At 35.3% G+C, this 15,266-nt stretch overlaps 1 protein-coding gene across 1 annotated transcript in view; it reads left to right on the top strand.

Moving 5' to 3' along the window:
* Positions 1–15,266, top strand: part of ITFG1 (integrin alpha FG-GAP repeat containing 1) — a 241,383-nt gene that overhangs the window by 5,948 nt on the left and 220,169 nt on the right. The window contains exons 3-5 of the mRNA XM_065898764.1: positions 1,254–1,399; positions 2,545–2,602; positions 3,814–3,888. Coding sequence (XP_065754836.1) covers positions 1,254–1,399; positions 2,545–2,602; positions 3,814–3,888 — 279 coding nt within the window. The remainder of the gene's footprint in view (positions 1–1,253; positions 1,400–2,544; positions 2,603–3,813; positions 3,889–15,266) is intronic.

Below are 15,266 nucleotides of genomic sequence, written 5' to 3'. Positions count from 1 at the left end.
ATTGTTGGAATTCTTTGAGGAAACTGGCATTACAAAAAATATTTTATCATAGTGAGGATCAATTTTAGAGGCCAACCCAACTGAATTTGAATTCCAGCTATTCCATTTAACTAGCTGTTTAACAATGAAAGCTACTTCAACCTCAGTTTCCTGGTCTGTTCAGTGAGAATTACGATACCTATTTCAGGTGATGGAGATTATCAGATAATAGCTATTAAGTACTTGATGTAATATCTGAGACATAGTAAGTAGCTGAATTAAAATAAAGCTATTATGTTGTTGTTTTTCTTAGTCTTACCCTTGTCAGTATTTTCCTCATTTTCACTTTAAGTAAAACCTATTATATATATTTTTATATTCTTGATGCCGTTTAGAACATAATTATCCATAGGCTGTTTGGAAACTTACTGTCTTGCTGTTTGTTCTTAAGTAGAATTAAATGTAAATTGAATTTAAGGCCTATTTTTTGATTGGGTCACTCAGACAGCATTATGACAAGACTCCAGAATGTTTTGTTAAGTTTTCAAGGTTAATGTAAACCATTTTAGAATATTTTATTATTAAAAATGTAGAATTAGGTATGTATGTTTTGTTAGTGTATTGCCAGGTTTCGTCAAAAAGAACTTATTTTTCATTGCAAATCTTGAAATAAAATGACAAGTTTTCACTGTAAATTTCAAATCTGCATTAAAATCTAAAATTAAGTAATCTATAGATAATATCTTTTATAAAATGACAGTGATACCCTCAGTGCTTTAGCAATTGATAATGAGCCTCCATTTATGTTGTTTTTTTTTTTGGTCGCACTGTGCTATTACAGTTCCCTGACCAGGGACCTGACCCCCACCCTCTCATTGGAAGCCCAGAGTCTTAACCACTAGACCGCCAGGGAAGTCCTTTGAGCCTCCATTCGTATAAACACCATCCATATGTCCTGGTATCTTTGACAAAAGAACTAGGTGAAAGGATTAAGCCAATGCTTGAACATAAAACTGTGCTTCCTCTTAATAAATATTTCAACTTTTTCTTGTTTCTTAAAACCCTCTGCATCCATCCTGAATTCTTTCATAGACCAAAGAGGCCTACATACATGAAGGATGATAAGCTATTAAAAAACAGAATGTAATTAATCAGTTCTGTGAATTTTTAAATTTTGCATTGAAAATATTTTTGTATGGTATAAATATAGAAGTGTACTTTTCTATTATAGCTCTACTGGAATGTTTGTTTATTAAAATGTTTGTTTCTTTTAGGAATCACAGTACATTGATAACAAGTGTAGTCCCAGGGGATTATGATGGAGATTCACAAATGGATGTTCTTCTGACATATCTTCCCAAAAATCACGCCAACGGTGAATTAGGAGCTATTATCTTCTGGGGACAGAATCAAACCTTAGGTGAATTTGTTTTAAGAGTTTTTAATATTTATCACTGGATATTAAAGGAGAAATATGCCTGGTATTCTTAGGTCAGTGTAACAAAAATAATGTTCAGAAATCAGTTCAAAAATGCAGTTCTTGAGTGTCAGTAATTGTCTCTAAAAACTTCTTTAAAAGTCTTTTTTCTGGTTCTTCTTTTTCAACCTAGAACTGGTCTGCAGTCAGCTCCAGGGAACAAAATCTACTTTGTTAGCTTATGGAAGACAGAATTTATTAAAGGTTTTTTATGCTTTACAGAGTTATTGTGATGACTAAAGAACACACACGAGGTTGAACTTTCAGGAACAATCCTCAAAGCCTTCGAAGAAGCTATTGCCTTTTTACCATCAGAAAGTGGCAAGTTGCACGACAGGTGCCAGAATGACACTTGCTCACCAGCAAAATGGATGCCATGCACCCTCCCCCTTAGTACTTACAATTCAGTGATCAGACATTAAGACAGAAATGGCAGAAACACAGCCTTCACCTCATTCCTGCCTTGGAAAACTCACCATATCTAATTAGCAAGGCTTACATTTTATTTAGAATCTTAACTGCAAGGATATCTGAGAAATGCTATTTTTGGTTTCTAGTCTCCCCAGTACAGGAAAGCACAAAAAGTTTAGAGTAAAGGTTGAGAGTCAGTCTACCATATCTACCCACAAATCTTCAAGTCTTATCTGAAAAGCCAATTAATTATACCTAAATGGACAACTTTGTTCATGGAGCCAGACTGAAGAAAGGAGGAGAGGAGGGCATGGACGTTTTAGAGTCTAGTAGTCTTGCATGTATTGGGTTCTTTATATCAAAACCTTAATTGTCAACTGCTCTACTGCTAAATTGTATGTAAAGAAGACTCATCTAAGAGATTTTCAGAATGAAGACTCAAAAGGAAGTTATTGTAATGCTGGTCTTCACTGTAGAATAAACTCTCCCAATATATCTTTACAAACTTGATGTCCATTTAAGTTAGATTTATAGTGTCTCATTAATGCTAATAGTTGGAATTAATTAGAGATAAATTTTGAAAAGAATGAAAGAGTATTTTTCCCTAAGTGCAAATATCAAAAATAATGTGTTATAAAATGCCTTTTCATTTATATATTTTCTTTTTTTTTTAACAGATCCTTGCAATATGACCATACTCAATAGGACTTTTCAGGATGAACCATTAATTATGGAGTAAGTATGTGCTTGCTTCCCTTTGAATGATTTTATACTTACAAACATAAAATCTTTCACATAGGAAACTACTTTGCTAAGTTGTATTGACTCTAAATTCATTCTCCATTTAAAGCTGATAGGGGCCTGTCCTCTGAATTATATATTTATTTGCCATGATGGAAGAAAGAGAAAGGTGAAATTCATTATTTTGCAGAGAGGGAGAGATTTGTCTTTTTGGTTTTGTTTTAATAGCTTTGAATGTGTCCATGATGGATCTTTGTTGATTCTAGCCATGTCGTTACTCAACTAAGAAAACTGTTTTTGGATAAAACTGTTAGTGCTTGATTGACAGATACAAAGGGTAGAGGATTTCCTCTAGAGACCTAGAAAGATTTCTGTATTAAGGAGAAACTTTGTCCTTTTCACAACTCTTCCTTAGTATTATCATTTATCTCCTCAGAGTAGACTCATGTACCAGGATAAAGTTAATCCAAATTTCTGTTAGGATTCTGGTAATGATGTAGATATCAATTCGGGTAGTAAACAATGTATAGCCACATTCTTGTTTCCAGTGCTGCCTTTTGTACAGTTATTAAAATCGTAGTCATACATCAATAGGTCAGTAACCATTAGAAGTCTGAACTTTAATTCACAGATTAATCTTTTTAAAGGTGCTCAGCTTGTTTTTTTTATAATTGGGTGTTTTTCATTGTTGTTACAATATTCAGTGGCTAGTATAAATTTTTATACCAACTAGGGATTACTTTTGTGGGTTATTTCTCCTAAGCCTATCTGACTAAATAAGGAGGGTCATGATTCTGAAATAACGGTCTCCTTATCACTCAGAGACAGGCTAGGCTATGTAGAGGTTACAGACAACACCAAAATCTCACAACAAAAGTTTATTTCTTGCTCACACTGCAGGTCCAGTGTGGGTCAGTGATAGGCTCTTTTGCCAGCTCTCAGAGTGTCTTACAGGCCTCATCGTCTGTGGAGCTGTACCGTCATGTTCTTCTCATTGCCAAGGTGACTGGAGGGTCCAATAACGAAAATTAAACACTTTGGCCTCAGAGTGAAACACGTCATATATGACATTCCATTGATTGCAACAGATACTGACTGTTGTATGTCTACCACACCTCCCCAAAGTTTGTTTTTCTTTTTAAACTAAATTAGAAGTGAGAATTTAATAAAATAGCTGCTTAATGTTTTTAATGTTTTCTTTTTAGCTTCAATGCCGATTTAATTCCTGATATATTTGGTATCACAAATGAATCCAACCAGCCACAAGTACTATTAGGAGGGTGAGTAAATATTATTATATCCATGTAATTAATTGTACATGTTGCTGTTGGAGGGACTGTGTATCTATGTGAACGGATTGCTTTAACCATTGGGGGGAAAAAACCCCAGCTCATTGGAAATCCTTGTTTCAGATTTTTAAAAGGACATTTGGTCAACATATAAGCTTTCTCAAACACTATGGATTTGACCTGCGACTGGTTTCTGTGTAGAGCCAGTTTAATCCTTTTATCCCTCTGGAAATTAGAGATACAAACTTTGCAAGTCCCCATTTAAATATTGGTTCATTGGATGTTTTTAGAAATGGAAAGATTTAATTTAAATAGTATGTATAGCTGCCGTCTTGATTGAATTCTCTACCTTAGTCATGTTAACTCCCAGATGTTCATTGATAAGCCTTGTTCCTTCTGTTCAATGAGCAATTAATAATTGCCTGAAAATATAAACATTCCTTCTCTAAGCTCTGGAAACTTTTCCATATATACTCTTACCCTTGATCAGTTTGTATGCTAGGATTCTCTTATTATCCAAGAATGCCATTCTTAGGGAAAACTGCCTGGAATCTTGCATTTCAAAGATCTCCATTATAATTCCTCTAGATTTAAATAGAACTGCCTTCCTAACACAAGAATTCATGATAGCAAGATACTTTTCATGAGATACCTTCAACTTGGTTAATTTTTTCTGTATTTGATAAGGCAAACATTTTAAGAGTACAGAACACATTTATTTATTTTTTTGACTTTCCAGCAAGTGCAGAGAACCACCTTTATCAGTCTGTCTTCCCAGGCACTATAAATCTAATGAATTTTCCCTCTGTGTTTTGGAGACGTAATGTATTTTTATGATTAGTTTCTGAAATGTGATGCACAGGCACAAAGACAAGTAAATTATCAAAATGTGAGCTGTTCTGAGGTGAAACTGTTACATTTCCTATCACCTTTTCTTAAAAGTTTTCCATAAAGAATATGAGTATTTTTATGCTAGTCATAGTGACCTTTGAAAGACTTGCTGTGAATCTTTAATGAGAAACCTGTTTTTTCCTCAAACTTTGAAAAGTACCTGGAAGAGAACCCTGCTTTAGAGACCAGCTGGATGGAGATCTTGCTTTGCCTTTGCGGCCATGTCTGGGAGGAACTGAGTGTGGGTGGGCTAGGGGAAGGCACAGGTGACTCCTACCATAGCAAGCCCTGCTTGTTTGTCTTGGGTAGACATGTGATTGAGAATGTGATGGTGACTTCTGGCCTGGTTTATTTCATGGTAATCTCCATTTTAGTGAAAGAAATACTTGGAATATTTTTAATGTGATGTGGTTTCACCTTTGGAAATTTAAACTTAAGAAACAGCTATTGTAGATAATTGAAAAAGTAAAAACTACTAGATATTGTGTGATAATGTCATAGCTTATTTATTTGTTCTGAATTCTATGTTAGATTTTTTTTTTCCTCTGATGCTTCTTTAAAAACTTATTCTGGGGCTTCCCTGGTGACGCACTGGTTGAGAGTCCGCCTCCTGATGCAGGGGACACGGGTTCATGCCCCGGTCCAGGAAGATCCCAGATGCCGTGGAGCGGCTAGGCCCATGAGCCATGGCCGCTGAGCCTGCGCGTCCGGAGCCTGTGCTCCGCAGCGGGAGAGGCCACAACAGTGAGAGACCGCAAAAAAAAAAAAAAAAAAAAAACTTATTCTGCCTAAAGATATATTGACTTTTATTTTTTATACATTATTCTCTGGCATACTACAGTATACTGGAGTAATTCTCTACTATTTTATGATATTTCTCATTTAAACTTCAGTTACAGATTAAACAATAGTAGCTAACCATATTATAGGTAACAAGTTTGTATCCAAGATTTATCCTGTTACCTTTGTCCTGATAACTTTTAAAATGAAATTATAAAAATAGACAGAAAAGAATTTTTGTCAAGAACATTGTTAGGATGACTATTGCTTGCGTTATCATTATTCAGACAACAGAAAGCTGAATATGTCTCTATGGGGGCAAGCATTAATACGTTACTAAAATAAGAAAAATGTATTTCACCATATCAATTTTATGTTACAGATATATGATTAGGTGTATAAGTGAAAAAGCCATTAGTATTGACATTTTGGACCATTTGCATGACTAATGATTGGCAGCCCAGTCTTTTAAGTCTATTAAAGACTTAAAAGTCTATTGGCAGCCCAGTCTATTAAGGAATCTAACCAACTTTTGCAACTCAAATATTATGCCTATTTATGCCAGACCCAAGATTATCTTAAATTTAATTAAATTTGGCTAGCACCTTAATTTTATGGGAAATTTTGCAATGGTCTTTAAATAGAATGCTAAATGCTCCCATGGGATTGTGCGGGAAAGTCCATGGCTGTAAGTGGCCCAGTACAGGCATGGAAACAGGAGATTGCCCACAGGTAAAACTAACATCAGTTCGGCTGGAGTAAGGGTGCAGATGGTCAGCCTAAGCTGGAAACAGTGATAGGTAGAAGAATCCCTTTTAATTGGTACTGTGGGGGTTATCTAATAGGGACAGGAAGGGTGCTAAACCTCTGCTGAGGTGCCAGAGATAATTGAAGTGTGTTAAATGTACAAAGGTGAGGATTCAGGTTGCGCCTCCATCTCACTTTATAATGACTTGAAATAATGTAATAATGTGCCACATTACTTAGAAATAACACCTAGCTATTAACTGTTAGAGCAGCTTTTGCAGTGATGAGGTTATCGTTAATGAGCATTTTCTGTAAAAGGGTATTTGAAACTGATGTTGCATAAGCATTCAGGATATTGTTTTTAGTATTGACGTGAAAACACTTGTACCTGTAATTTTAATCAAAGCCAAATGTAATGTTGGTCTGTTCATATTTTCTGTGACTCATATACTGAGTTCAAACACATTACTGGGTCAGGCCCAAGTTGTATACCTGGGAATATTAATCCAGGTATGTGACAAACAAGCACTTTTGCCATACTCCATTTACTTCACAAACATTTGCATGAATATTTTGAATGGAATATTAATGGCACTGAAAGCAGCCATTTTTAACTTATTTATGTGAGTGGATATTTTTCCTCCATTAGCAGAAAAAACTATCTTCTATTTAAATATAGGTATTTAATCTCAATTCAGAAGGAATAAATCCCTGTTTTTCTATGTAATCTTCTTACATTATAACCAATGACTGATTTATTAAATCACCCTTCATTTTTACTGCTGATTTGTTTGTTTGCTGGTGCATTACAGAAAATTTTGCAAATATTTATCTTAATGAAATAATGATATTTGTCATTTAAATCTATTTAGAAAAAATATGAAAATTAAGAGATTTATAACACAAAAGAAAACCAAATAATCATCAGGACAGCTTTTAACTTTATAGTCAGCATTAGTACTCATAGTCTTAACAGAAAAAGGTAGCTTTGAGATGATTCATATTTTCTTAGAATTTCCCTAGCAAGCCCCTCCCTTTCTCACCTTATACACCATTTGTATTTTGAGCATTGTTGTTTAAAGGAATCTATTAGGACTTAAGAAATAAGTTTTTTATTGGTATTTCCATAGAAACAGCATCAGTTTTATAACTTTTCTCTTTTCCTAAAGAAACTTGGCTATTGGAGATAAATTCATTGATTCTCTCGTTTCTCGCCTAAACCTTTTCTTTTCAAAATTAAGCCACAGAAATAGTGAAAGCTTTAGCAGATAACTTAGAATTGTATATGCTGTGGCTTAATTATTTCAAGTGACTTGTTATTCAAGGATCCATAATTTTATTTCCTGGAGTCCCACCAGAAGCTTTTGGGGAGTCAATTAAATGACGCTTGATTCCCTGGTGATTTATTATACTGCTTTGTTTTATGTTCTGGTTGGCAGTGTTGTATGTAAGTGAACTTTTGATTGTTTCTAAGTGAATTTAAGAAGTTATTCTCAAAATTTACTCACTTTGCTTTTAGTTAAATCTTAAAATTTTTAAGATATGTTTTCTTTGTAGTAATCATTTAGAAAGAGAGCTTCTTTTGAGTTTTTGTGCAAGTAAATTCAATGGTAATTGGTCATCATTAATATTGATGATATTTAAAAGTGTTTTGAATTCAACATATTTCTATTAGCATATATCAAAATTTTGTTTCCTTCTTTGAGAGGAAACCATTTTGTTTTATTTTATTACGATTTGCATGTATTGAAAAAAGTCAATTTTAAAACAAGCATAGAGGGCTTCCCTGGTGGCGCAGTGGTTGAGAGTCTGCCTGCCGATGTAGGGGACACGGGTTCGGGCCCCGGTCCGGGAAGATCCCACACGCCGCAGAGCTGCTAGGCCCATGAGCCATGGCCACTGAGCCTGCGCATCCGGAGCCTGTGCTCCACAACGGGAGAGGCCACAACGGTGAGAGGCCCGCGTACCACAAAAAAAAACCCCAAAAAGACAAGCACAGAATACCAATGAACTGTACACTTAAAAATGGTTAAGATGGTAACTTCTATGTTATATATATTTTACCACAATAAAAAATAGAAAAAGAAAAACAAACAAGCACAGTTAGAGAAGCTATGTGTATACAGCAGACTTTGAGTAAGCTTGGTCTATATTATCATTTCAATTTAGGGTAAAATGAATCAAAATAACTTATAATTCCTGAAAATACAGGTTAAGTTCTCTTTCATTAGAGTCCTATTGTATGTTTTAAAAATGTATATTCTGTTGAAAATGCCCTACAAATACTTGATTTTTAACAGTCTGGAGGCCTAGGCTCTGAGCTGCATGAGTTCCTGAGTTCCATAGTAGTCCTGAGTAGAGATGGGGGCCTGTGCTTCTCCTCAGACTGCCTACTCTTCTGTCTTCCTGCCCTAGGAGCCAGTGCTGCTAGGGCCGTCTCTCAGGTGTAATATCACTGTTGCACACCCTGTGGAGGTAGGAACATTTGGACAAAGTAAGGATATGGCTGAAAGAAATCGCCACATTTTCTCTTATGAACATAAGGTGCTATTTGTAAGAGGTCCTTAAGATTTATCTGGTCTGACCCATACCTTTGAATTCTAATAGAGGCCCAAGAGTGAGTGAATAACCCATCAAGTATTTACCAATGTAACTCTGTTCTTCAGCCATGCTTCTTTTCCCACTCTTCTCTCATGTGTTGTACTCCTCACCATGCCCCTCCTGAAGAGGCATAACTGAGGATTGCACAGCTTATTGTCCTCTGTGAGGCTCAGGGTTGGATGGGGAAGGATGAGAAGAAAGAGAATCCTAAACAAGCCTATTTGCTTTTTAGAATATCTACTTAGTAACTCTGGGGTTGGCAGTTTCCATCAGTTGTCTCATATTTTTCCCACAACGGGTAGCTGTGTAGTTCAAGAGGCGCTGTCAAGGAGCCAGCTAATTCAAAGGTTAAGTGACCACTGTAAGCTTGCAGTGTAAATAAATGGTAGATCTGGGATTTGAATCTTGGTCTTCCAAATTGTAAAGCCTTTGTTCCTGCCTTCAACTCTGTATAGCCATTACCATTGTTATAGTCACAGAGGGCCTTTGGTGGTGCTCCAACATGGTTAACTTAGACTTCCTCATAGTATAGTGGTTGTTTTCCAAGAAGAAGCAATACAAGAGTATAGACAGAAGCTGGAGATCTCTTTAAGGCTTGGTACTGGCAGTTAAACAGCATCACTTCTGTGGCATTCTAATCAAAGAATTAGCTAATATTCTAGGAAATTTGAGGATTATGTACTCTACCTCTAGATGTGAGCGTGGCTTAACTGAAATGTAAAAGAGCATGTGGGATGGGAAATAATGTGGTCATCTTTGGATACACAGCATGGTAGGCTGTGTTTATTTACTTTACCATAGGTAAAGACTTGCAAAGGAATATGCAAACACAGATCATTTAAGCAACTAGATCCTCAGGTTTCATAGGTACTCCTACCTAAAATTGATGAGCCTGAAAACGTACCTATTTTCACTATAACTTTCTCCTCCTTCATATAAGAATGCCATGTTCTTTACCCTTCCTAAATCTCACTAATTATACATTTCCTGGGGAGTAAAAACCCGTACAGCACGAAACAGGTATACTAAACTAATAGAATTTCCAGTTCTTCCTCTTCTCCTATTTCTTCCTATTTCTCTTCAGATGAAGCTTGGTAGCAAAAAGCATTTTGATCCACATTGATACGTTCTGAATTCAGATGTGCTAGAGTGGGGTTGTGGGAGTAATGACAGTTTTTGTTTAATGACTTTGCCTCCTGCATTCCCTGACTACTATCAAAGAATCTGTAATTATTGAGAGAGGGTCCTGGGAGAGCACAGCACAGAGCATCCGTAAGAAACACCAAATTCAGCAAAGCAGACCTTTTGGCTCTTCTTAGTACTCTATCCCTAAGACACGTAATTAAATGGAAGGAAGGTACTTTTCATGCCTGTGTAGTTTTGGATCATGCCAGTGATTGTTTCAGATGTGACCAGAACGTTCTCAAGGACTGCCAAACCTATGGATAAAACTTTTACATAATTTCTTTTATATTTGGTATGCATTTTTCTGTAATGTAGCTAATACCTACTTTATCAAATCATATCAAGAAAATTCCATTTAAAGTCAAATATTTTATCTTGTCTTATGAAATGTTTACTATTTTCTTTCTCCTATTAATAGAAAATAAATTTACATGCTGGCTCCTGAGCCAAATAATTTTTTGTAGTATATACCTTTCTCATTTATTAAAGTCATAGGGAAAAATTTGGTATGTCTAAAGAAATAAGAAAGAAATTGTGTGATTTCTCATTTTTATAATCTGTTTTTATTTACTCCGAAAGCCAGATACCAGAGTCAGTATTCACATACATTTAATGGACTGTTATGACTTTTATCATACTTATTGTACTATAAATTATTTTAGCTGTACTTTACATTGCAGTGCTTTAAGTTCACTAAAGAGAAACAGCATGTTGCTTTACTATCTTGTTTTTATCAAAATTACCTTAATTTTGACTGCTTTTAGTAATCTTTCCTACAATATATAATCTGTACTTTTTTCAGTACTTTTTGTAATGTTCCTTGAAACACATGTTAACAAATTTATTTGAATTGAAAAAATGAGGTCAAACTCTTTCTGACAGAAAATAACTTTCATTTGGAGATTGGTTTGACAGTGAGGACTGGCTTTGCTAACTGGATTATATACCAGGCATTTTACATAAATTGAATGAGCTAAATCAGCAGCTCTAAATTCTTTTTTTTTTTTACTTTCATTATGGAAAAATTTAAACATATGCAAAGGTAGAGCAAATAGGACAATGAATTTGCATATAATACACCTGTCATTCAGCTACAGTTAGCAACTCTTGGCCAGTCTTATTTCATTCACAACTTTTCCTTCATTTCTCTCTCTAACTCCCTCCCCAGACATTTTTAATCCATAAATATTTAAGTATATATCTCTAAAAAATAAGGATGTTTTTAAAATACATAATTACAATGTATTTATCATACCTAAAAAATTAAGATTAATATTAAATTTCCATGGAGATTTTAATGAACATATATGAACAAGATTTCTTAGCATCTGTATCTATAAAGATGAAGAAAAGGAGTAGACTTTATGCTGAATCCTGTTTCATTCTAGCAGTGTCATGCTAGTCTAAAGGTAAGTAAACTAATATATTTTAAAGCTCCATTCATTTCTTCAAAAAAATGCATTTCCAATGAAATTTTACCTTTGATTTAATAAGCTATCAAAGCTTTTTCATCAGTTGTACAGTAGTAGTTAAAATAACTCAACCTCAAAGAGATTTTTTTTTAAAACACCTGGATGCATAAAGCCAGTTTAAATACCAATTTGAAGATGTACATTTCTTTGGAGACATAAAAAGACTAGATATAAAAACATTTTACATCATGATAAAGTTCTATAACAGAAATAGAATAGAAGTACAAGTCCAAGGATAAAGAGTAGAAGAGCTTTTTTATGTAGTTTGTGGGTGTATGTGGATGATGGTGGATAATAATCAGTATGGTGTCTATATTCTACTGAACACATTTTTAAGAGTAATCATTTTAATTTTTTTATTGAAGTATAGTTGCTATAAAATATTGTAAAGGTGACAGGTGTACAATATAGTGATTTACAGCTTTTAAGGTTTATATGCTATTTATAGTTATTGTAAAATATTGGCTCTATTCCCTGTGTTGTACAATATATCCTTGTTTTATACTTAATAGTTTGTACCTCTTACTCCCCTGCCCCTATATTGCCCCTCCTCCTTCCCTTTCCACTGGTAACCACTAGTTTGTTCTGTATTATATCTTTGAGCCTGCTTCCTTTATGTTATATTCACTAGTTTGTTGTTTTTTTTAGATTCCATATACAAGTGATATCATATAGCTTTTATCTTTCTCTGTCTGACTTATTTCACCTAGCATAATGCCCTTCAAGTCCATCCATGTTGCTGCAGATGGCAAAATTTCGTTCTTTTTTATGGCCGGGTAACATTCCATTGTGTGTATGTATGTGTGTGTGTGTGTGTGTGTGTGTGTGTGTGTGTATGTTACACACACACATATATATATATCACATCTTTTTTATTCATCTGTTGTTAGATACTTAGGTTGCTTGCATATGTTGGCTTTCATAAATAATGCTGCTATGAACATATCTTTTTGAATTAGTGTTTTTGTTTTAGATATATATACCTAGGAGTGCAATTGCTGGATCATATGGTAGCTCTGTTTTTATTATTTGAGAAACCTCCATACTGTTTTCCACAGTGGCTGTACCAATTTACATTCCTACCAACAGTGTACGAGGGTTCCCTTTTCTCTACATCCTCACCAACATTTGTTATTTGTGTTCTTTTTGATGATAGCCATTCTGACAGGTATGAGGTTATATCTCATTATGGTTTTGATTTATATTTCCCTGATAATTAGCCAGGTTTAGCATCTTTCCATGTGCCTGTTGGCCATCTGCATTTTCTCTTTGGAAAAATGTCTATTCAGTTCTTCTGCCCATTTTTTAATTGGGTTGGTTGTTTTTTTGATATTGAGTTATTTATATGAGCTGTTTATATATGTTGGATATTAATCCCTTATCAGTCATATCATTTGCAAATATTTTCTTCAATTCAGTAGGTTGTCTTTTCATTTTGTCAGTGGTTTCCTTTGCTGTGCAAAAGCTCTTAAGTTTTAATTACGTTTCATTTGTTTATTTTTTGCTTTTATTTCCTTTGCTTTAGGAAATGGATCCAAAAGAATATTGCTGCGATTTATGTCAAAAAGTGCTCTGCCTATGTTTTCCTCTAGGAGTTTTATAGTATCTAGTCTTACATTTAGGTCTGTAATCCATTTAGAGTTTATTTTTGTATATGGTGTTAGAGTATGTTCTGATTTCATTGTTTTACACGTAGCTGTTCAGTTTTCCCAGCACCACTTATTGAAGAGACTGTCTTTTCTCCATTGTATATTGTTGCCTCCACTGTCATAGCTTCACTATAAGTGTGTGGGTTTATTTCTGGGCTCCCTATTCTGTTCCATTAATTAGAGTAATCATTTTATTTTAAAATATCAGTAATTAGGGGCTTCCCTGGTGGCGCAGTGGTTGAGAGTCAGCCTGCCGATGCAGGGGACATGGGTTCATGCCCTGGTCTGGAAAGATCCCACATGCCGCCGAGCGTCTGGGCCCGTGAGCCATGGCCGCTGAGCCTGCGCGTCCGGAGCCTGTGCTCCACCACGGGAGAGGCCACAACAGTGAGAGGCCCACAACCGCAAAAAAAAAAAAAAAACAACAGTAATTTTAATAGGTTTAAAGATTACATGCTTTTGTAGCATTGAAAATATTTATATTACTTTCTTAGAAATGAACTTCTAGGTATTAAAGGATATAGTTTTTGTAAATTCTTTTAAGAGTCTATTGGAACAAAAGTTTTCAAGACCACTGGACTAGGCGGCTTAGAGAAGCATGCTAGACCCATCTTCACGCTAGACCTATCTCCTAGTAACTGCTTTTACCTGGGTATCTTTTTTTTTTTAATAGTTCAGTTGTATTACATGAATGTTGTTGTTGGTTTTTAAATTAATTAATTAATCAATTATTTTGGGCTGCACTGGGTCTTCGTTGCCGTGTACGAGCTTTCTCTAGTTGTGTCGAGCAGGGGCTACTCTTCATTGCAGTGTGCGGGCTTCTCAATGTGGTGGCTTCTCTTGTCACGAAGCACAGGCTCCAGATACCTGGGCTTCAGTAGTTGTGGCACACGGGCTCAGTGGTTGTGGCTCACGGGCTCTAGAGCACAGGCTCAGTGGTTGTGGCGCACAGGCTTAGTTGGTCCGTGGCATGTGGGATCTTGCCGGACCAGGGATTGAACCCGTGTCCCCAACATTGGCAGGCGGATTCTTAACCACTGCGCCACCAAGGAAGTCCCTTACCTGGGCATCTTAAATAATGGCAACTCATTGTAGGCTGATCATTGAAAAGTGAGTGGATTAGCAGTCATTTATAAGAGCAGTTACCATAATAGGCAACTAAAAGCTACAGTTGACATTAATTACATTTAAATTCATCCTTTGATAAATGCTATTCTTTGAGATTAAAGATGATGATGCCTACAAATTAGAACACCTTGACATAATTATGTTTCCTGTTGGGGACAAACTAGTAATTGGAATTTTCTACAGAGGTCAAGAAATGTCAACAGATTCAACATGACTCAGAACTGCCCACTTTTTCATCTCTGCTGTTTCTTCTTTTGTCATCAGAGCAGTTTACATCTGTGACCTTGGCATTCAAATGGAGTTAAGGAAATTATAGTTTATATGGGTATAGTTGCTTGAAAAATATGGTGTCTGCTTCTTACTGAAAAGCTATGTTGTGTATAAAGAGCAACATTAAAGGCAGAAGGAGAAATGAATTTTATTTTCACCTATTTAAATTTTTTTTTCACCTATTTAAATTTTTTAACAATTTAATTATCTTAGGCAACTTAAGTTGTCAGTCATCTTAAAATGTACCATGAAAGAATCAAAAGCTCTTTCTCTGCCCACCTATGGTAGTCATCAGAATGGTAAATAGACACTGTATGTAAAATAAACTATAAGAATCTGCTAACTGCCTTTTAAGAGATGTTAATGTAAAATATCAGAGTATAGGCAACAAGTGTAAAACTTAAAATACTGTGAAGAACTTGAATATTGATTTGAAATGTTCAAGATAGCAATATTACAATTAATATTTTATTATGAGTTGCAAACTCAAGTGTCTGATGGGGCCCAGAAGGAAAACAAAGTGAGTGAACACTTTGGGAAGCTTCGGACTTGACCTGCCTGGAGGCTCTAGTTCTGTGTGAAAAGGGCCAGTTGCTTGCCAGACCTTCTGATATTTCAAGAGAAGTTGGAAATCCTGATTTTTATT

The sequence above is a fragment of the Phocoena phocoena genome, chromosome 20, assembly GCF_963924675.1.
Source record: "Phocoena phocoena chromosome 20, mPhoPho1.1, whole genome shotgun sequence".
NCBI lineage: Eukaryota > Metazoa > Chordata > Mammalia > Artiodactyla > Phocoenidae > Phocoena > Phocoena phocoena.
This window is presented reverse-complemented; position numbering and strand designations above follow the sequence as displayed.